The 22,451-nt window shown below is 39.7% G+C and overlaps 6 protein-coding genes across 6 annotated transcripts; all 6 read right to left on the bottom strand.

The window, feature by feature from the left end:
• Window positions 1-7,998: 7,998 nt before the first annotated feature.
• Window positions 7,999-8,832, bottom strand: LOC138359378 (uncharacterized). The gene has a single exon (XM_069318505.1). The coding sequence runs from the start codon at window positions 8,830-8,832 to the stop codon at window positions 7,999-8,001; it is 834 nt and encodes a 277-aa protein (XP_069174606.1).
• A 565-nt stretch (window positions 8,833-9,397) lies between these two features.
• On the bottom strand, window positions 9,398-10,179 carry LOC138359377 (uncharacterized protein PF3D7_1120000-like). Its single transcript, XM_069318504.1, has 2 exons — window positions 10,012-10,179; window positions 9,398-9,775 (listed from the first exon to the last, which is right to left on the bottom strand). Exons 1-2 carry the CDS (start codon window positions 10,177-10,179, stop codon window positions 9,398-9,400), a joined length of 546 nt encoding a protein of 181 aa, XP_069174605.1.
• Window positions 10,180-10,181: 2 nt separating this feature from the next.
• On the bottom strand, window positions 10,182-10,808 carry LOC138359376 (uncharacterized protein PF3D7_1120000-like). The gene has a single exon (XM_069318503.1). It carries the CDS (start codon window positions 10,806-10,808, stop codon window positions 10,182-10,184), a length of 627 nt encoding a protein of 208 aa, XP_069174604.1.
• LOC138359375 (aspartate and serine-rich protein-like) lies at window positions 10,805-19,097 on the bottom strand. The gene is made up of 2 exons (XM_069318502.1): window positions 18,966-19,097; window positions 10,805-11,032 (listed from the first exon to the last, which is right to left on the bottom strand). Exons 1-2 carry the CDS (start codon window positions 19,095-19,097, stop codon window positions 10,805-10,807), a joined length of 360 nt encoding a protein of 119 aa, XP_069174603.1.
• A 730-nt stretch (window positions 19,098-19,827) lies between these two features.
• On the bottom strand, window positions 19,828-20,661 carry LOC138359374 (uncharacterized). Its single transcript, XM_069318501.1, has one exon. It carries the CDS (start codon window positions 20,659-20,661, stop codon window positions 19,828-19,830), a length of 834 nt encoding a protein of 277 aa, XP_069174602.1.
• Window positions 20,662-21,101: 440 nt separating this feature from the next.
• LOC138359373 (aspartate and serine-rich protein-like) lies at window positions 21,102-21,755 on the bottom strand. Its single transcript, XM_069318500.1, has one exon. The coding sequence runs from the start codon at window positions 21,753-21,755 to the stop codon at window positions 21,102-21,104; it is 654 nt and encodes a 217-aa protein (XP_069174601.1).
• Between the last annotated feature and the right edge of the window lie 696 nt (window positions 21,756-22,451).

Below are 22,451 nucleotides of genomic sequence, written 5' to 3'. Positions count from 1 at the left end.
ACTCAATGTAACCTACCAACCTAACCCCCAAAATGTCAATCCATATCTTTTATTTTAAACAATGCTGTTTTGTTGACCAAATTGTATTTTTACTCTTTTTCTGTCATGTTTCTCCCACCCCTGTTTTTTCCCTTTTTTCTTATTTTTTCTCAACATAATTCATACTTTAATTATGCGGATCAGGACATCACCTGATCAAACACATCAAACATCGTTTGACCACCATCAAACACACACATTTCGTGTGTGTTTGACGCTCACTGATATGTACCAGCGTTGTTTTATATATGGTGCTATTCTATCTTACGCTTTGTTGCTCTTTTTTACCTACGGGCTCATAGAACATTCTATTGCGAAAACATTGGCACAAAAATGAATGACGTACATACAATAATAATGTCAGGACAGTGATATAATTATAAACTTTCAAAGCACTGTATCGCCCATGTGTCGTCTTGTCACCAATACTGGGTAACAGTTCCGCCACTTCCCACACTCTTGCGGGTGGGCAGCGACCATTATTCTACGTTTATATTCATATCACCGTGTTGGGAATTTCATTGCGAGTACATTGATACCAAAATTAACGCTGTAGGACAAGTGTGGAAGTGATAACAATCCCAAGAGTAAAAACATTTTGTTGCTCTTGGGCACTCACGGCGAGTCATCTACGTAGGTATTTATTGGGTGCTGGTATTCATATAACTTTTGGTGACCGTTTTTGCTGATTTTCTTCTAGAGAATGTTATTGCGAACACGTTGGTACCAAAATGAAATACATAGCTCGAGAACTAAGGTCAGGAGAGTAAAAAGAGTATACACATTTTTGTTTTGACGCTTAATTAAGGTTATTGTGAGTACTCATCGCCTGCCTAGAAACTGGAACTAGTAATTCCATCTATCATACATATCATACAAGAGGAGCCACACATCTATGGATCATCCAATAAAATCAGCAGACTTCTAGATGTTACTACTGCTCGGCTTAGACTCGGTTACAAGTATCTCTGGGAATTCTCATTATCTGCTGATGTAGACCTGACCAAATGTAAACTGTGTCAACAAAATTATTCGCACACCCTCCGTCACTATGTGATGGAGTGCGAAAAGATACATGAATTTAGAGACAATTCTATAACCAATGTTCCAGCGATGTGTCAATATTTCATTCAAAATGATCTGCTACCAGAAATTTTAGCCAAATATCCCCAGTTTGCTAACTGTAGATAACAACTAAGTGATTGTAACCTATCCACCGCTGCCCACTGGATGGGGGACGGTGTGCAGGACAAACATATAAATTTTGATACTAGCTCTCCACATATGTCAGTTGCTTAATTTAGAACCTGTACTTGAGGTCGATCTCGAACCCATTGTTGATGTGATGACTTATATTGAATTTTGTAACTATATCATCAAGATTGTAACCAGCTTAGCTAAATGTAGTGTGGGGTTCAGTCCCTAAGCCCATATATGTGCCTCTCTAACCATTTAGGTTACAGGGCAAAAACATAAAAACAAAGGTAACTGCAGAAGGCCTATTGGCCCATACCAGGCAGCTCCTATCTATAACAGATAAACACTAAGTACTACCTAATTAACTCAATGTAACCTACCAACCTAACCCCCAAAATGTCAATCCATATCTTTTATTTTAAACAATGCTGTTTTGTTGACCAAATTGTATTTTTACTCTTTTTCTGTCATGTTTCTCCCACCCCTGTTTTTTCCCTTTTTTCTTATTTTTTCTCAACATAATTCATACTTTAATTATGCGGATCAGGACATCACCTGATCAAACACATCAAACATCGTTTGACCACCATCAAACACACACATTTCGTGTGTGTTTGACGCTCACTGATATGTACCAGCGTTGTTTTATATATGGTGCTATTCTATCTTACGCTTTGTTGCTCTTTTTTACCTACGGGCTCATAGAACATTCTATTGCGAAAACATTGGCACAAAAATGAATGACGTACATACAATAATAATGTCAGGACAGTGATATAATTATAAACTTTCAAAGCACTGTATCGCCCATGTGTCGTCTTGTCACCAATACTGGGTAACAGTTCCGCCACTTCCCACACTCTTGCGGGTGGGCAGCGACCATTATTCTACGTTTATATTCATATCACCGTGTTGGGAATTTCATTGCGAGTACATTGATACCAAAATTAACGCTGTAGGACAAGTGTGGAAGTGATAACAATCCCAAGAGTAAAAACATTTTGTTGCTCTTGGGCACTCACGGCGAGTCATCTACGTAGGTATTTATTGGGTGCTGGTATTCATATAACTTTTGGTGACCGTTTTTGCTGATTTTCTTCTAGAGAATGTTATTGCGAACACGTTGGTACCAAAATGAAATACATAGCTCGAGAACTAAGGTCAGGAGAGTAAAAAGAGTATACACATTTTTGTTTTGACGCTTAATTAAGGTTATTGTGAGTACTCATCGCCTGCCTAGAAACTGGAACTAGTAATTCCATCTATCATACATATCATACAAGAGGAGCCACACATCTATGGATCATCCAATAAAATCAGCAGACTTCTAGATGTTACTACTGCTCGGCTTAGACTCGGTTACAAGTATCTCTGGGAATTCTCATTATCTGCTGATGTAGACCTGACCAAATGTAAACTGTGTCAACAAAATTATTCGCACACCCTCCGTCACTATGTGATGGAGTGCGAAAAGATACATGAATTTAGAGACAATTCTATAACCAATGTTCCAGCGATGTGTCAATATTTCATTCAAAATGATCTGCTACCAGAAATTTTAGCCAAATATCCCCAGTTTGCTAACTGTAGATAACAACTAAGTGATTGTAACCTATCCACCGCTGCCCACTGGATGGGGGACGGTGTGCAGGACAAACATATAAATTTTGATACTAGCTCTCCACATATGTCAGTTGCTTAATTTAGAACCTGTACTTGAGGTCGATCTCGAACCCATTGTTGATGTGATGACTTATATTGAATTTTGTAACTAGCTCATCAAGATTGTAACTTGCTTAGCTAAATGAATTGTGGGGTTCAGTCCCTGAGCCCATTATGTGCCTCTGTAACCCTTTCCACAACCGCCCACAAGATGGGTATGGGGTGCATAATGGGGTGGGGTGTCTTGGCCAAACGTGCCACATCAAAACCACAAGTTGACATTGAATGTGAATTAACAATGAGACAAGTAAGATTTATACTAATACATTTATACTAACTCTGTTGAGCGTTGACCATTTATACATCAAATCTGTTGATGTGAGCACTTTAGTTTAGTCTGCCGTTTAAAGAAAAAAAGAGCATATCAATGGTATATCACAGAAAACGAATTTATCATAAACTCATGTATTTGTCTTATCATATTGAACTGCATTCATATTTTTAATATATAACAATATGAATATACAAATTTCTGTAAATCCCCTACCTTGTTGGAATCTGTGGAAATGAATGAGCAAATGTGCTGGCTGAAGGCGCTGAAGGAAACCACATTGGTTTCATTTTGGATACAAATGTCCATGGAAATTCAAAATGGAAACTAATTATATAGTTGAACCTGCAGAGACGAGTTTAAGAATCTGTGTTGAGAGTGATGGACACAGCCTTCACAATTATACTTCAGAGAATGTAAACATCTAAGAGTCATTAGAAATATGTGTAGAATAATAAACCCTACATTGTTTGAGTTAGGGAAAACACCATTTGTGATATATAGATACTATAGCTGTTCCTAAAGATTCACCCTTTTTTGCACCAGCAAGATAACATATAAGATTTTAAGAGTTGACGAATGTTAATATTCTTGTTTGATAAACTGTGAACTTGAGACATAGTTAATAAGAACATATTAACACAACAAAATGTTTTCAAAATCCTTAACACCACTTTCCAGCAACTTATATAATTTATATAAATTATTTTAGAGAATAATACATAAATTATATATTTAAACATGATATAGTGTTTAGTGGAATGTATAAGGAGTCAAATTGTGTTAAAAAGAGCAATTTTTAGAAAATTTGGAAAAATACTTTTTTCTGTTCAAATTATAACTAAATGGATTATAAAGGTTTCACTCAGCCAATATATATCATTCACAATTTATTAATGAATTTTACAAAAAAACACCATAAATTTTATATTTAAACATGTAAAAACTATTTGTTTTACATTTGGAAGAAAATAATTGTAGAAAAACAATTTATAATTAAACCTTTGTGTTTGGATTTTTTGAGTAAAAGTTTCTGAAAGGCTCTCCTGCACCATTCTCAATGCAAATCATTCCCACACCTATGGCAAGAGATAGGCGAACGTTGTGTAGATGATTTGTGTTTGCTGGGTACTCTTACCACAATGCCAACATGAGGGAGTGGATGGTTGTGGACTATGGCGTCTCGGCAACTTATGAGGAGGCGAATTTGACTGGGGGCTACGAGCATGGGTACGGATCTGCGACCAAGAGTTTTGAGAGTTTGTGGGAGGATGCTGAGAGCTTGTTACTACATTTACGGTATCAGAGGGTAGCAACAGTTGACCACTTTGGGGAGCTAGTTTATCGGCGGCATTGTTAATAGCCTCAAACACTTCACCAATTTCATGTTTAACTCCAAAATTCTTTTGCTCAATGATCGGTTTAGTATGCTCTGGGGCAAAATGCATTAATGTTCCAAATGCTATCATTTTGGATGATATCATATCATATTTCACATTTATCATAGCCTCAGGGGATAAATTATTGTCTTTATCTACCCAAGACGAACTAATCATAGCAGACACCAAGGCATACAGATACTGATCGAGACAGCTAGTAAACGCATTAAACGATTCACCAGGCTGCATGGTGGCATTGGCAATTTTCTTGACTAACCTATACGGGTCAAGGTCTCCTTTGTTAACAAAGCGCCGGCGAAAGAAATCCTAAAATTCCGACCAAGACTAGAGGCTAACAATGGCTTTCTCATCAACAACAAAACGTGCATCACCTTTGGTTGTGTCCACAGCTGACCGTGCAATTGCCAAGTATTCGGCATCAGTAGGCTCAGAAAAACGTGTGACTGTTTTCTCTTCAACCCTTACTAAACCATGACTCTAATAAGCGGGATTCACCAGCAAAAAGTGGGATAACCATTTCCTGAGCTGATCTCTGGACATTGGAACGAGCAACTGTTCCAGTTGAGTCTGAAGGGGTTTCAACAGTGGTAGGCATTGTCACTACCGAGGAAGTGGCAGTTGATCGCAAATTATAATTAAGTACACTAGGCATAAGGAATAGAGTACACACAAAAAATATAAACACTCAAAAAAATATATCAAACTTGCCTAAGGTAAGGAAATGGCAGAATTAAATCTATTAAATTGTACTAGGCAACAAATAATTAAGAACAAGCAAAATTGTGAAATAAATTAGCAATCTGGTATGAATATGGCTGGAATTTGAAGCATGTAAATTAATTAAACCAGGCTAAGCACAGCAATTTAGAATAAAAACTGAAAAGTGCAATTGCAAAATTTCATTAAAAAGATTCAACACAACAAGTGGCAATGCAAGAAAAATGGATGTAGCACAGAAACTGGACACAGGAATGTATATAACTTGCTATGTAACATTATAATGGGAAATGTTGAAGGAATAAATTTCAAATTAAGGCCCTGGAGGAATTAAAAAAAAGTTCTATTGTGCAAATTCTTAACTGCTACTAAAACAATAATTTCTTACTTCACTGGAATTTAAATTTACAAATAATACTCTAATAGCACAATTAATATTCAATGAAATTACTGTGGGAAGCAGGAATGTTGAAAATGACTCAGAGAAACTGTGTGAGTGGAGTATGTAACCAGCTCCAATATTTAATGTCACTGAATGGTTAATTCACAGGATATTATGGATAATATTATGTAAACCACTATTAATACATGGTACACGAAGGTGTAGCTCTTAATTACTTAACTCAAGACTGCGGCCAAGCCAATATGACTATAGCCAAGACGAAAAAAAAAACTGCGACAAGGCGTGTGAAGAGGCACATGCACTGTTTGTTTACATCTGAAGCGACAGGCAGCGTTCATGGCGGCAGTGGCGCGAAGCTCGGGGGACCCCACACTAGGAATGTGTGTGTGATGTTGAGGGCGTGACAATAATTATATCGTCGAATGGCGAGTGAAGGCCAGTTGCTATGGAGACGTGTAGACAGACATTCACTGTAGAATGGTGTAGCAGAAGGCTGTAGCGATGGTGAGAAGAGGCAATGTGGCGCTGCGGCGTCGTGACTGGGAGCTGGCGACGCTAGTCAGACGGTCGTAGTCTTTTTTTCAGCAATTGTTTCTCAATAAATTGCACAACACAGCTGCAGAGCAGTTGAAGCTGTAGAAGATGATTGCAATAGCTGGAACGGTACAGGCAACACACACAAGGCTTGTTGATGTGGGCTTGGGTGGAAGTGTTGGTGGTGGTGGTGCAGGTTCCCAGGTGGCGCGGGAATCTTCCTTTCTCCTCACTGATGAATTAGCGTTCTCACAGGAAAATATTGACCCTTACTTCTGAGACGTTGACCTGGAGTAGTGGTTGATGGTAGGACCCAGGACTGGTAAAATACCATTGAATGTCGATGCGTGGGTGGCAGGAGGCAGGAGGCGCTGGACACACATGATGTGACGTGGGCACTTACGATTTCGTAGCTCAGAAAATTTATTATGAATCACACCGCTACTACCAGTATTCGTTGCTTTCTTTGGTTGTAGATATACAAAGTAGAAACTTCAGTAGTTTTATTGAATAAGGCAACAAGGTGAATAACTGGCCAGTCGAGGTCCAACCTGCTCTGGGTCTTTGAGAATACTGAGGCCTGCTGGCAGCACGCCTGGTGCCGCTCTGTCTGGCATGACGTCAGAGGCCTACTCACCTGTGATTGGTTATGTTTCAACCGTCATACAATTTGAGTATTAACACTTCATGGGTCAGAGAGTATCCTTCATGTGTCTGAGAGTATCCTTCATATCTATGAGAGTATCCGTCATGTCTCTTAGAGTTTGCTTTATGTCTCTGAGAGTATACTTCATGTCTCTGAGAGTATCCTTCATGTGTCTGAGAGTATCCTTAATATATCTATGAGAGTAACCGTCATGTCTCTTAGAGTATCCTTTATGTCTCTGAGAGTATACTTCATGTCTCTGAGAGTATCCTTCATGGGTTTGAGGGTATCCTTCATGTCTCTGAGAGTATCCTCCATGCCTCTGAGAGTATCCTTCATGGGGGTCTGAGAGACTCCTTCATGGGTCTCAGAGTTTCCTTGATGTCTCTGAGAGTATCCTTGATGTCTCTGAGAGTATCATTGATAACTCTGAGAGTATCCATGACGTCTTTGAGAGTATCCTTACAGTCGCTGAGAGAATCAGTGATGACTTTGAGAGTATTCTTCGTGTCTTTGAGAGTATCTGCCAAGTCTCTAAAAGAATCCTTCATGGGTCTGAGAGTATCCTTCATATCTTTGAGAGAATCCTTGATGATGCTGAGAGTATCCTTCATGTCTCTGAGAGTATCCATCATGGGTCTAAGAGTATCCTGGATGCCTCTGAGAGTATCATTGATGTGTCTGAGAATATCGTCATGTGTCTGAGATTATCCTTCATATCTCTGACAGTATCCTTCATGTCTCTGTAAGTATCCTTCATGTCTATGAGAGTATCCGTCACGTCTTTGAGAGTATCTTTCATGTCTCTGAGAGCATCTTTCAAGTCTATGAGAATATCCTTCATGTCTCTCAGAGTATCCTTCATGTCTTTAAGAGTATCCTATATGTCTCTGAGATTATCTTTGATGTCTCTGAGAGTATCATTCATGGAGGTCTGAGAGAATCCTTCATGGGACTCAGTGTATCCTTGATGTCTCTGAGAGTATCCTTGCTGTCGTTGAGAGTATCCTTTCTGTCGTTGAGAGTATTATTGATGACTCTGAGAGTATTCTTCGTGTCTCTGAGCGTATCATTGAAGTCTCTGAGAGTATCCTTCATGGGGGCTGAGTGTATCCTTCACGTGTCTGAGAGTATCCTTGATATCTCTGAGAGTATCCTTGATGTCGTTGAGAGTATCCTTGACGTTTCTGAGTGTACCCGTCATGTCTCTGAGAGTATCCTTCATATCTATGTGAGTATCCTTCAGGTCTCTGCGAGTATCTTTCATAGGTCTAAGGGTATCCTTCATGTCTCTGAGAGTACCCTTCCTGTCTCTGAGAGTATCCTTCATGTCTCTGAGAGTATCCTTCATGGGTCTGAGAGTATCCTTCAAGTTTCTGAGAGTATCCTTCATGTCTCTGAGAGTATGCATCATGTCTATGAAAGTATCCTTCATGTCTTTAAGAGTATCCATTCCCTTATGCCTCTGAGAGTCTCCTTCATGTCTCAGAGAGTATGCTTCATGGGTCTGTGAGTGTCCTTCATGTCTCTGAGAGTATCCTTCATGGGGTCTGAGAGTATCCTTAATATATCTGAGAGTATCCTTCAAGTCTCTAGGAGTATCCTTCATGGTTCTGAACGTATGCTTCATGTCTCTGAGAGTATCCTTTATGTCTCTGAGAGTATGCTTCATATCTCTGAGAGTATCAATAATCGGTCTGAGAGTACCCTTCATATCTCTGAGAGTGTCCAGTATATCTCTGAGAGTAGCCTTCATGTCGCTGGGAGTATCCTTCAAGTCGCTGAGAGTATCCTTCATGTCTTTGAGAGTGTAATTCATGGTTATGAAAGTATCATTCATTTCTCTGAGAGTATCCTTCATGTCTCTGAGTGTATCCTCAAAGGGTCTGCGAGTATCCTTCATGGGTCTGAGAGTTTCTTACACGGGTCTGAGAGTATCCTTCATATCTCTAAGAGTACCCTTCATGTCACTGAGAGAATCCTTCATGTCTCTGAGAGAATCCTCCATGTCTTTGAGAGTATCCTTGATGTCTATATGAGTATCCTTCATTGGGTCTGAGAGTATTTTTCATGGGGTCTGAGAGTATTCTTCATAGGTCTGTGAGAATCCTTAATAACTCTGAGAGAATCCTTCATGTCTCTGAGAGTATCCTTCATGTCTTTGAGATTATCTTTCATGTGTTTGAGAGTATCTGTCATATCTCTGAGAGTATCCTTCATGTGATCTGAGAGTATCCGTCATGTCTCTGAGAGTATCCCTGATGACGCTAAGAGTATCCTTCAAATCTTTGAGAGTATACTTCATGCATCTGAGAGTATCCTTCATGTCTATGCGAGTATACTTCATAGGGACTGAGAGTATCCTTCATGGGTCTGAGAGTACCCTTGATGTCTCTGAGAGCGTCCTTCATGACTCTGAGAGTATCCTTCATATCTCTGAAAGTATCCATCAAGTCTCTGAGAGTATCCTAGATGTCTCGGAGAGTATCAGTGATGGGTCTGAGAGTAACCTTGATGACTCTGAGAGTATTCATCAAATCTCCGAGAGTATCCTTCATGTCTCTGAGAGTATCCTTTGTGTCTCTGAGAGTGTCGTTCATGTTTCTGAGAGTATCCTTCATGTCTCTGAGAGTATCCTTTATGTCTATGAGAGTATCCTTCATTTCTCTGACAGTATCCTTCATGTCTCTGAGAATATCTTTCATGTCTCTGAGAGTATCCATGATATATTTGAGAGCATCCTTCATGTCTCTGATAGTATCCGTCATGTCTTTGAGAGTATCCTTGATGTCTTTGAGAGTATTCTTGATATATCTGCGAGAATTCTTGATGTCTCTGAAAGTATCCTACATGTCGCTGAGAGTATCCTTCATGTCTCTAAGTGTATCGTCATGTGTCTGAGATTATCCTTCAAATCTCTGACAGTATCCTTCATGTCTCTGTAAGTATCCTTCATGTCTTTGAAAGTATTCATCATGTCTTTGAGAGTATCCTTCATATCACTGGGAGCATCTTTCATGTCGATGAGAATATCCTTCATGTCTCTCAGAGTATCCTTCATATCTCTGAGAGTATCCTATACGTCTCTGAGAGTATCTTTCATGTCTTTGAAATTATCCTTCATGTGTTTGCGAGTATCTGTCATGTCTCTGAGTGTATCCTTCATGTCTCTGAGAGTATCCTTGATGGCGCTGAGAGTATCCTTCATATCTTTGAGAGTGTACTTCATGCTTTCAAGAGTATCCTTCATGTCTATGCGAGTATACTTCCTAGGGACTGAGAGTATCCTTCATGTCTCTGAGAGTATTTTTCGTGTCTCTGAGAGTATCCTTCATGTCTATGAGAGTATCCTTCATGTTTCTGAGTGTCCTTCATGTCTCTTAGAGTATCCTTCATTTCTCTGAGAGTATCCTTCATGTCTCTGACAGTTTCCTTCATGTCTCTAAGAGCATCCGCCAACTCTTTACGAGTATACTTCATGTCTCTGAGAGTATCCTTGATATCTCTGAGAGTATCCTTGATATCTGTGAGAGTATCCTTGACGTCTTTTAGGGTATCCTTACTGTCGCTAAGAGTATCTGTGATGACTTTGAGAGTATCCTTCATGTCTTTGAGAGTATCTGTTAAGTCTCTGAGAGAATCCTTCATGGGTCTTAGAGTATCCTTCATATCTCTGAGAGAATCCTTGATGATGCTGAGAGAATTCTTAATGTGTCTGAGAGTAACCGTGAGGTCTCTGAGAGTATCCTTCATGTCTCTGAGAGTATCGTTCATGTCTTTGAGAGTATCCATCATGCCTCTGAGAGTATCCTCCATGTCTATGAGAAAATCATTCATGGGTCTTAGAGTATCCTTGATGCCTCTGAGAGTATCCTTCATGTCTCTGAGTGTATCGTCATGTGTCTGAGATTATCCTTCATATCTCTGACAGTATCCTTCATGTCTCTGTAAGTATCCTTCATGTCTTTGAAAGTATCCATCATGTCTTTGAGAGTATCCATCATGTCTTTGAGAGTATCCTTCATATCACTGGGAGTATCTTTCATGTCGATGAGAATATCCTTCATGTCTCTCAGAGTATCCTTCATGTCTCTCAGAGTATCCTATACGCCTCTAAGATTATCTTTGATGTCTCCGAGAGTATCCTTCATGGAAGTCTGAGAGAATCCTTCATGGGACTCAGTGTATCCTTGATGTCTCTGTGAGTATCCTTCCTGTCGTTGAGAGTATCATTGATGACTCTGAGAGTATCCTTCAAGTCTCTGAGAGTATCCTTCATAAGTCTGTGAGCACCCATAATGTCTCTGAGAGTGCATTAAATATCCACCCAGCTCTGCTGACCACACCGTCTCCCACTCTCAGCATCTGCTGACATAAATTGTCAGGCTTTACAGTTAGTCAAGTATATATGCTAATTATATGAAAATGTAGCACTCTTAAATATTGCTGCTGGTGTCTGTCAACACAGACTGTTAGTTCGTGGATAGCAAGACAATAATGCAACAATCTGCACTAAACTGTTATAATGTTTTGTTGCACTTATTACCACTTCAGCTTTGGTCTAAATCAGTGGCCTTCAACCTTTTTTAATGTTGTCAACCCCTAGTGGTGATTAAGTAGAAGTTGTCCACTCCCACCCTGAAAAACTTTCATTAAAAATCTCACGTTTTTAATATTTAAAATCTATGTTTCATATATCATTTCTATGACTTTGTAAACAGAAAAAAGCAGTCTCTCTTATTTTTTTTAACTTTTACATATTCATCCATATATTTACACACCTCGTCTCTAATTAAGAGGATCAATATACACAAGATAACATTAAGTATGCCATTTAGACGCATTTTTCTTCACTGAAGTAGCTCTTCAGTGAAGGAAAAATTCTTCTTCATTTTCCTTCACTGAAGTTGCTGTGGCTCAGTAATGCACATGCGTTGCTGAGCCACAGCAACACGTGGCCGGGTACTGCTAGTCTATATAAATAAAAATGGAAATGTTCGTTTGTTTAAAATCGCTAATCTCCAAGAGTTCTTTACCGATTACTTTGAAATTTTCGCACAACGTTCCATCCGAGTTAGTTTTTATATACATATTATATTGATGTCACATCTGTGACGGGAGATTGTGGAGCCCAGGTACACAAACTCGTGAACGGCCTCCAGCACATAGTCTGCTATATTTATACAGGGTAGCTCATTGACATCTTGTCTCATCACCTGTGTCTTCTTCAGGGTGATTGTCAGGCCGAATGCGGAACAAGGCTGCGGCAAAGCGGTTGAGTAGCTGCTGCAGGCCTTCTGCTGTGTGTGTTGTTGGAAATTTCCAACACTAAATACAACACTGTTGTATTCTCATTAATTATTACTAATTCTACTAATCATTGTAGTGATTAAAATTAACCCAACGTAGAGTTCACATGTACTAATAATTATATCTGTACAATAAGGCTAGAATTCTTATGTCACCCGACGCCAGTATTGCGTCAGATTCTATTGTAATAAACACATTTATATCCAATGTGTCTGAGTATTGAATTTGATTCTCTATAAACAACGGTGTTCTGTGTGATAATTAATTACAGATAAACTGATCTCCAACTAAAGCCAAATAGAGCGTTTATAGTTATAGCTGTTATCTAGTAATAAAATTAACGTCACGTGTGAATGCCCTGGAGAGACTTTAATTCTTCTCCATTGTTCGTTTACTATCATAAAACGGGCAAATAATAATATTTAACTCCTCCAAATAATAAACCCGTCCTAACCCGAGCATTTCGAGCACAACTGCGAGAAATGATAATATCCATAATAAATAATTTGGGTAACAAACGCGGGACGCGGAGCGGGGCGGAAGAGACGCGAGTCCACGTGTAGAAACGTTGATGAGCAGACGTGTTCACGTGGCGAGGCGCTCACGAGGAGATGCCATTACCCAGCCATCAGGGTAGACGCCATCAAATCTCTAGAAGAAAGTCGCCACTGTGAGGTGTGAAGAACCTTTGCAGACAATACCTTCACTGGTGTCAGTGTCATTTACGGAACCTGTTAAATTTGGTTCTATGTAATTCCACGTGACCGGCCAGTGAAGCGCGTCAGTATAGAGGATAGGCTAGACCGGAACCTAGGACGCGACCTTCGGCAAGCCTTAACTTACACAGTGCCCATATTAGCTAAGTACCTTGATCCTTATTTGATGCATCATATAGGGGGTGGGTTTATAGCTGGGTAGCTTGTCGTGACGCCGTGCGACAATAAAAAACTACAGGTCATTATTTTCTCCTGTTTTTTTAATCTCGTTTTCTTGAATATAGATTTCCAGTAGTTTAATTTGTTACTACTGAAACCAATTTAATTTACAGCGTGTGTGAAGAATTCTCCGAGCTGTCATTTCCCATGTTAATCAACTCCCAGTGTTCTATGACGAGTCCAGGAGAATCAGAAGATAAGTCGTAACTAACTTCTGGGGAATCGTCATTAAGCTAAGATTCCTTTTGTATTCCTTGATTATTATCTGTACTCCTTTACATGCAGAACTCTGTTCATTGGATTAACATGTGTTTATTATACTTATTATTTCATGTTCGTAGTCTATGTTCTTCTTGAAGATAAAGATAATGACTCTATAAATATTCATAGGATTAGATTATTATACATTGGACTGGTGAACGAACCACACTAGTTCCTGGACGTATTGAGTTCCAGTAATACCCCCCCAATGTAGGTGTTTGAGGTTTTGATTCATTTAATTATACAGCCCATTAATTATTTCAGTGATCATATTCTCTAGTATTTTATCCATAGTTACTGGTTCATCTAGGAATTTTCTAATTATCATATTTTCTCAGTTTCCCTCTTTACTATAAAAGCGGGTGGTCCTTCGTAATTGATTTTACTATATTAATATTTAAATAATTAGAGTCAAGCCCCAAATGTCCCACATTATGGTCCTTATCAAACCGGATAGGCATAAATTTATAATTACAAATACTAATTATTAATAACTAATCCTTGTGTGATGTAATCAAGACTAACCATTTAATTAATTGTGTCAACCAACAGTGTAACACATCAGTTAGTCTAAGTCACACCAACACATTGCTACTTTTACCTCATGTATAAGGTAGCTTTAGTGGGACACAGTTAATTGCCCACAACACTTAGACCTACACTTCATACTGAAGTATGAATCTTTAGGTCACCAGGAGCATCAGCGCATAACCTTTATATGTTTTCACCTGTGTGTACAAGTGCACTCTTATAAAAACAAAAAACCCAAAAATACAGCACAATTATATTCACCTTACTGCACCACAATAATCTTTACCAATATTATTAGGTAGAATTTAGGCTGAGATTGTGCTGAATTTGGTACAAGCCCAGACTAAATAAATTTATAGTTCTTAGTTAGGAATTATCACCACTAGACTCAAGCTAGTCAGTAGTGTATGTATTATACTATTTGTGCTGACCCTAAACAGGGTGGGATTAAACTTTGAGACAACTCTGATTGGAGTGTCTCCATAATATTTCTCTTGTATTCATTATTTTGTGTATCTATTTTGTGTATTGCTGGATGATCCCCATTACCTCTGATGGTGATATAGATGAGCTAACCGGACGAGAATTAATGGTGAAGTTCAGACAGTGCACAAAATATCTAGCTATTTCGTGTTAGGTAGGTAAAACTATAGTCTATTCAAGTATATTAGGCTATTCTCATTGATATTGAACTCCACTGAATGAGTCAATATCCTAGTTATCTCAGTAATAAATATTTACTGACCAATCAGCCTTTACCCAACAAAATGGACACGGCTACCAAAATGAAAAGGACCCTTATCGGTCTGAAAGGTCATTTGACCCGACAGATTAATAAATGCCAAAATCTGTCACAACAGTCAACTGTTGATTACTTTGAATTAGAAGATTTATTACAAGTTGCTGAAAGCAAATTTGCTCATATTAAGCAACACATGAATTTGTATTTGACAGAACTTCACTCAACTTCTGTAGAAAGTAGTGAACTTGAGGAGGTTATAGATGAGTTAGCTCAGTATGAAGAAGATATACGAGTTAAGCTTCTACCCTTTAAGAAGCAAATTGCTAAAAACAAGCTGACAGTAGCTTCTGCTGTACGTACAGATCCTGAGGTTAAATTACCTCAAATCAATATACCCACATTCTCTGGTGATGAGAATGAAAGTTGGGATGATTTCTGGAGTAAATTCGTAGATGCAGTAGACTCTAAAGCTAACATTCCTCAAACCACCAAATTCACTTATTTACAAGGCTTGTTAAGAAATGAAGCCTTGAAGGTAATCTCTAATATAACACTGACCAGTGATGGTTACACATTGGCTGTTCAATTGCTCAAAACCAACTACGATAACACGGAGAGAACTGTTACAGTCTTAGTTCAAAAATTGCTAGATTTACCTTCTGCCAATAATTCCACAGATTCTCTCCAAACCTTCAGACTAGAGTTAGAGTCTTTACTCAAGGCCTTAAGCCTTAAAGTCCAAGTTCAGTCAGCCGAATGGATGACCAAAGTAGTTGTTAAGCGAAAATTGCCAAGAGAAACTTTAGATAAGTTGTGTACTATGTACAATAAGACCTTTTTAACTTTGAAAGAAATCACAGAAGGTCTACATACCTTAGTCGAAAGACAAAGAGCCAACCAAGACGGGGAGAAAGTTTCAAACTCCTCTACTAACTCCCATCGTAACTCAGCTCAAGTTGACACTTCTGTCAAACCTAAACAGACTTTAAATAAGTCTAATAAATTTACATCTAGAACTACTCCATCCACTGGGAAAAGAAGTGGAAATGTAGGTACATATTCGGTGTCTCCTTCTGAGATAACCAATGACTTGTCTACTAAAGAGACCAAGTCTATTAACCAGAGAAGGTGTCTGCTCTGCAATCAAGGGCATACCGCCTACCAATGCTCTGTTTATCCTACTTATAATGCTAGGATTAAAAGGTTGCAAGAAATACGCAAGTGCACCAGGTGCATGGGCTCTCATGATCCCAAAAAATGTGTAGTGCAGCTACGTTCCTGCAACCGATGTAACCAAGGTGTACACCACTACGCCTTATGTAGAAAATCTTCTACACCAACCATGACCACTGGGAAGAATTCCACGAATTCTACCGCAGTGCAATATTGCAAAGTGCATCAAGAAGTAAATGTACTTGCTACTGAATCAGGCAATAATACTACTCTGCCTACAGCTCAACTTAGACTAATAAACCGAAGATCTAGAATTAACACTAGAGGTCTTTTTGACCAAGGTTCACAGAAAACCTTCATTACACAACAGTTGGTAGATGAGTTAAATTTAAAACCTGCCAAAAGTGTGAGGTTAAATATTTCTGGTTTCTTGTCAAATAGTGGACCTCGTGACTACAAGGTAGTTAAGGTATTAGTGAGAGTCGGATCTTCTACTAGTCCAATACAAGCGGTAGTAGTAGATAAACTTCCTACAGACCTGCAGGTCACAGGGTTAGCTCGCACTGTGAGACATCTTAGACGAAACCGCATGAGGCTAGCAGATTATAAAATAAATTCTGACTGCCTCACCGATGTTGGAATACTTATAGGCGCGGATTATAATTACAAATTTATAACTGGATGCACTAGACAACACAGAATGAATTTGTTGTCGTCTGCAGGAGGCAAATTGCTTACGGGACAGGTGCTTTTCAGACAAAATCCAGCGTCCACAAACCAACAATCTAATAACATAATAGTGGCGTGACTAGGCTTGGAACAGTCACCCCTACGTTTCAGAGAAATATCTGAAGATATTGAGTCTGACCCACCAATACATCGTTTGTGGGATTTAGACACTTTAGGTATTATCCCTGAACAACCAAGTCCTGATGATACGTGGACTTACCAGCAATACCTGGATACAGTTGTCTATGCAAATAAACAATACTGGGTAAGACTCCCATGGAAGTTGGATCATCCACAACTTCCAGTAAATTATTTTATGGCAGCCTCACAATTGCAGTCTCAATTAACATGACTACAGAAGCAGCCAGACAAACTGAACATGTATCATCAACTTATCCAACAACAACTTAACAGTAAATTTATTGAGGTTGTTGATAACGATGACCGAAAGGTAGGTCATTATTTACCTCATCACGCTGTGGTGAAAGACTCATTGACAACACCTATTCGTATTGTCTTTAACTGTAGTGCTAAAGTAAAGCCAAGCAGTGTGTCTTTAAATGAATGTCTCCAAACGGGACCTAGCCTAACACAAAGGCTACATGATGTGCTGTTACGATTTCGCACTGGTGTTTTCGCCTTTACTGCTGATATCAGCAAAACTTTCCTCCGAGTAGGTTTGCAGGAGGAAGATCGTAACTACACAAAATTCCTCTGGATTAAGGATCCACTGGATCCTAACAGTGAAGTCATCACATATCGTTTTGCCTCAGTATTATTTGGAGCTACGTCCTCACCGTTTCTTTTGCAAGGAACATTAGACACACATTTGAGGAAATCGAACAGCCCCTATAAGGCAGACATTAGCGACAACTTGTATGTCGACAATTTCCAGGGAACCACTAATGATCAAACTGATCTGGTTGAAATCTACCATGAGGCTAACCGTGAACTATTAGGAACCAATATGCCACTACAGTCATGGGCCTCAAATAATGAATTACTCAACCAGGTAATCGAGAAAGAATTTCCAGGTTATCAGGTACCCAATCAATTAAAGGTTCTAGGTGTGGAATGGAACACCAGTACTGACGAGATGAATGTCAAGTCAGTACAAACTGATAACTCAACCCTTACCATGAGAACACTGCTCTCGTTTGTCAGTCAACCATTTGACCCTTTAGGCCTACTTAGTCCTATATTAATAAGGGGCAAACTCCTAATGCAGGAGTGCTGGCAGAAACATATGGGATGGGATGATCCGTTACCAAGTGAGTTACAAGCTAAATGGCAGATACTCTCAACGGATTTTAATCAGTTAGGTGTTTTGAAATTTCCTCGTAATGCTTCGGGATCGAACTTACCCACCGATTTGCACGTTTTCTGCGATGCCTCTGGCAAAGCATATGGCGCAGTAGCCTACTTAGTTAATAGTGCACAATCAATTTTACTCACATCTTCCTTTCTCCTCACTGATGAATTAGCGTTCTCACAGGAAAATATTGACGCTTACTTCTGAGACGTTGACCTGGAGTAGTGGTTGATGGTAGGACCCAGGACTGGTAAAATACCATTGAATGTCAATGCTTGGGTGGCAGGAGGCAGGAGGCGCTGGACACACATGATGTGACGTGGGCACTTGCGATTTCGTAGCTCAGAAAATTTATTATGAATCACACGCTACTACCAGTATTCGTTGCTTTCTTTGGTTGTAGATATACACAGTAGAAACTTCAGCAGTTTTATTGAATAAGGCATCAAGGTGAATAACTGGCCAGTCGAGGTCCAACCTGCTCTGGGTCTTTGAGAATACTGAGGCCTGCTGGAAGCACGGTTGGTGCCGCTCTGTCTGGCATGACGTCAGAGGCCTACTCACCTGTGATTGGTTATGTTTCAACCGTCATACAATTTGAGTATTAACACTTCATGGGTCTGAGAGTATCCTTCATGTGTCTGAGAGTATCCTTCATATCTATGAGAGTATCCGTCATGTCTCTTAGAGTTTGCTTTATGTCTCTGAGAGTATACTTCATGTCTCTGAGAGTAGGTTATCTTGAGGTTATCTTGAGATGATTTCGGGGCTTTAGTGTCCCCGCGGCCCGGTCCTCGACCAGGCCTCCACCCCCAGGAAGCAGCCCATGACAGCTGACTAACTCCCAGGTACCTATTTACTGCTAGGTAACAGGGGCATTCAGGGTGAAAGAAACTTTGCCCATTTGTTTCTACCTCGTGCGGGAATCGAACCCGCGCCACAGAATTACGAGTCCTGCGCGCTATCCACCAGGCTACGAGGCCCCAGGCCCCGAGTATCCTTCATGTGTCTGAGAGTATCCTTAATATATCTATGAGAGTAACCGTCATGTCTCTTAGAGTATCCTTTATGTCTCTGAGAGTATACTTCATGTCTCTGAGAGTATCCTTCATGGGTTTGAGGGTATCCTTCATGTCTCTGAGAGTATCCTCCATGCCTCTGAGAGTATCCTTCATGGGGGTCTGAGAGACTCCTTCATGGGTCTCAGAGTTTCCTTGATGTCTCTGAGAGTATCCTTGATGTCTCTGAGAGTATCATTGATAACTCTGAGAGTATCCATGACGTCTTTGAGAGTATCCTTACTGTCGCTGAGAGAATCAGTGATGACTTTGAGAGTATTCTTCGTGTCTTTGAGAGTATCTGCCAAGTCTCTAAAAGAAGCCTTCATGGGTCTGAGAGTATCCTTCATATCTCTGAGAGAATCCTTGATGATGCTGAGAGTATCCTTCATGTCTCTGAGAGTATCCATCATGGGTCTAAGAGTATCCTGGATGCCTCTGAGAGTATCATTGATGTGTCTGAGAATATCGTCATGTGTCTGAGATTATCCTTCATATCTCTGACAGTATCCTTCATGTCTCTGTAAGTATCCTTCATGTCTATGAGAGTATCCGTCACGTCTTTGAGAGTATCTTTCATGTCTCTGAGAGTATCTTTCATATCTATGAGAATATCCTTCATGTCTCTCAGAGTATCCTTCATGTCTTTAAGAGTATCCTATATGTCTCTGAGATTATCTTTGATGTCTCTGAGAGTATCATTCATGGGGGTCTGAGAGAATCCTTCATGGGACTCAGTGTATCCTTGATGTCTCTGAGAGTATCCTTGCTGTCGTTGAGAGTATCCTTTCTGTCGTTGAGAGTATCATTGATGACTCTGAGAGTATTCTTCATGTCTCTGAGCGTATCATTGAAGTCTTTGAGAGTATCCTACATGGGGGCTGAGTGTATCCTTCACGTGTCTGAGAGTATCCTTGATATCTCTGAGAGTATCCTTGATGACGTTGAGAGTATCCTTGACGTTTCTGAGTGTACCCGTCATGTCTCTGAGAGTATCCTTCATATCTATGTGAGTATCCTTCATGTCCCTGCGAGTATCTTTAATAGGTCTAAGGGTATCCTTCATGTCTCTGAGAGTACCCTTCCTGTCTCTGAGAGTATCCTTCATGTCTCTGAGAGTATCCTTCATGGGTCTGAGAGTATCCTTCAAGTTTCTGAGAGTATCCTTCATGTCTCTGAGAGTATGCATCATGTCTATGAAAGTATCCTTCATGTCTTTAAGAGTATCCATTCCCTTATGCCTCTGAGAGTCTCCTTCATGTCTCAGAGAGTATGCTTCATGGGTCTGTGAGTGTCCTTCATGTCTCTGAGAGTATCCTTCATTGGGTCTGAGAGTATCCTTAATATATCTGAGAGTATCCTTCAAGTCTCTAGGAGTATCCTTCATGGTTCTGAACGTATGCTTCATGTCTCTGAGAGTATCCTTTATGTCTCTGAGAGTATGCTTCATATCTCTGAGAGTATCAATAATCGGTCTGAGAGTACCTTTCATATCTCTGAGAGTGTCCAGTATATCTCTGAGAGTATCCTTCATGTCGCTGAGAGTATCATTCATGTGCCTGAGAGTATCCTTCATGTCTTTGAGAGTGTAATTCATGGTTATGAAAGTATCATTCATTTCTCTGAGAGTATCCTTCATGTCTCTGAGTGTATCCTCAAAGGGTCTGCGAGTATCCTTCATGGGTCTGAGAGTTTCTTACACGGGTCTGAGAGTATCCTTCATATCTCTAAGAGTACCCTTCATGTCACTGAGAGAATCCTTCATGTCTCTGAGAGAATCCTCCATGTCTCTGAGAGTATCCTTGATGTCTATATGAGTATCCTTCATTGGGTCTGAGAGTATTTTTCATGGGGTCTGAGAGTATTCTTCATAGGTCTGTGAGAATCCTTAATAACTCTGAGAGGATCCTTCATGTCTCTGAGAGTATCCTTCATGTCTTTGAGATTATCTTTCATGTGTTTGAGAGTATCTGTCATATCTCTGAGAGTATCCTTCATGTGATCTGAGAGTATCTGTCACGTCTCTGAGAGTATCCCTGATGACGCTAAGAGTATTCTTCAAATCTTTGAGAGTATACTTCATGCATCTGAGAGTATCCTTCATGTTTATGCGAGTATACTTCATAGGGACTGAGAGTATCCTTCATGTCTCTGAGAGTATTTTTCGTGTCTCTGAGAGTATTTTTCGTGTCTCTGAGAGTATCCTTCATGTCTATGAGAGTATCCTTCATGTTTCTGAGTGTCCTTCATGTCTCTTAGAGTATCCCTCATTTCTCTGAGAGTATCCTTCATGTCCCTGACAGTTTCCTTCAGGTTTCTGAGGGTATCCTTCATGTCTCTAAGAGCATCCGCCAAGTCTTTACGAGTATACTTCATGTCTCTGAGAGTATCCTTGATATCTCTGAGAGTATCCTTGATGTCTGTGAGAGTATCCTTGACGTCTTTTAGGGTATCCTTACTGTCGCTAAGAGTATCAGTGATGACTTTGAGAGTATCCTTCATGTCTTTGAGAGTATCTGTAAAGTCTCTGAGAGAATCATTCATGGGTCTTAGAGTATCCTTCATATCTCTGAGAGAATCCTTGATGATGCTGAGAGAATTCTTAATGTGTCTGAGAGTATCCGTGATGTCTCTCAGAGTATCTTTCATGTCTCTGAGAGTATCGTTCATGTCTTTGAGAGTATCCATCATGCCTCTGAGAGTATCCCCCATGTCTATGAGAAAATCATTCATGGGTCTTAGAGTATCCTTGATGCCTCTGAGAGTATCCTTCATGTCTCTGAGTGAATCGTCATGTGTCTGAGATTATCCTTCATATCTCTGACAGTATCCTTCATGTCTCTGTAAGTATCCTTCATGTCTTTGAAAGTATCCATCATGTCTTTGAGAGTATCCTTCATATCACTGGGAGTATCTTTCATGTCGATGAGAATATCCTTCAAGTCTCTGAGAGTATCCTTCATGGCTCTGAGAGTATCCTTCATAGGTCTGTGAGCACCCATAATGTCTCTCAGATTGCATTAAATATCCACCCAGCTCTGCTGACCACACCGTCACCCACTCTCAGCATCTGCTGATATAAATTGTCAGGCTTTACAGTTAGTCAAGTATATATGCTAATTATATGAAAATGTAGCACTCTTAAATATTGCTGCTGGTGTCTGTCAACACAGACTGTTAGTTCGTGGATAGCAAGACAATAATGCAACAATCTGCACTAAACTGTTATAATGTTTTGTTGCACTTATTACCACTTCAGCTTTGGTCTAAATCAGTGGTCTTCAACCTTTTTTAATTCATTCTATGACTATGTAAACAGAAAAAAGCAGTCTCTCTTATTTTTTTTAACTTTTACATATTCATCCATATATTTACACACCTCGTCTCTAACTAAGAGGCTCAATATACACAAGATAACATTAAGTATGCCATTTAGACGCATTTTTCTTCACTGAAGTAGCTCTTCAGTGA

This window comes from Procambarus clarkii, chromosome 90 (genome assembly GCF_040958095.1).
Source record: "Procambarus clarkii isolate CNS0578487 chromosome 90, FALCON_Pclarkii_2.0, whole genome shotgun sequence".
In the NCBI taxonomy this organism is placed as follows: Eukaryota; Metazoa; Arthropoda; class Malacostraca; order Decapoda; family Cambaridae; genus Procambarus; species Procambarus clarkii.
This window is presented reverse-complemented; position numbering and strand designations above follow the sequence as displayed.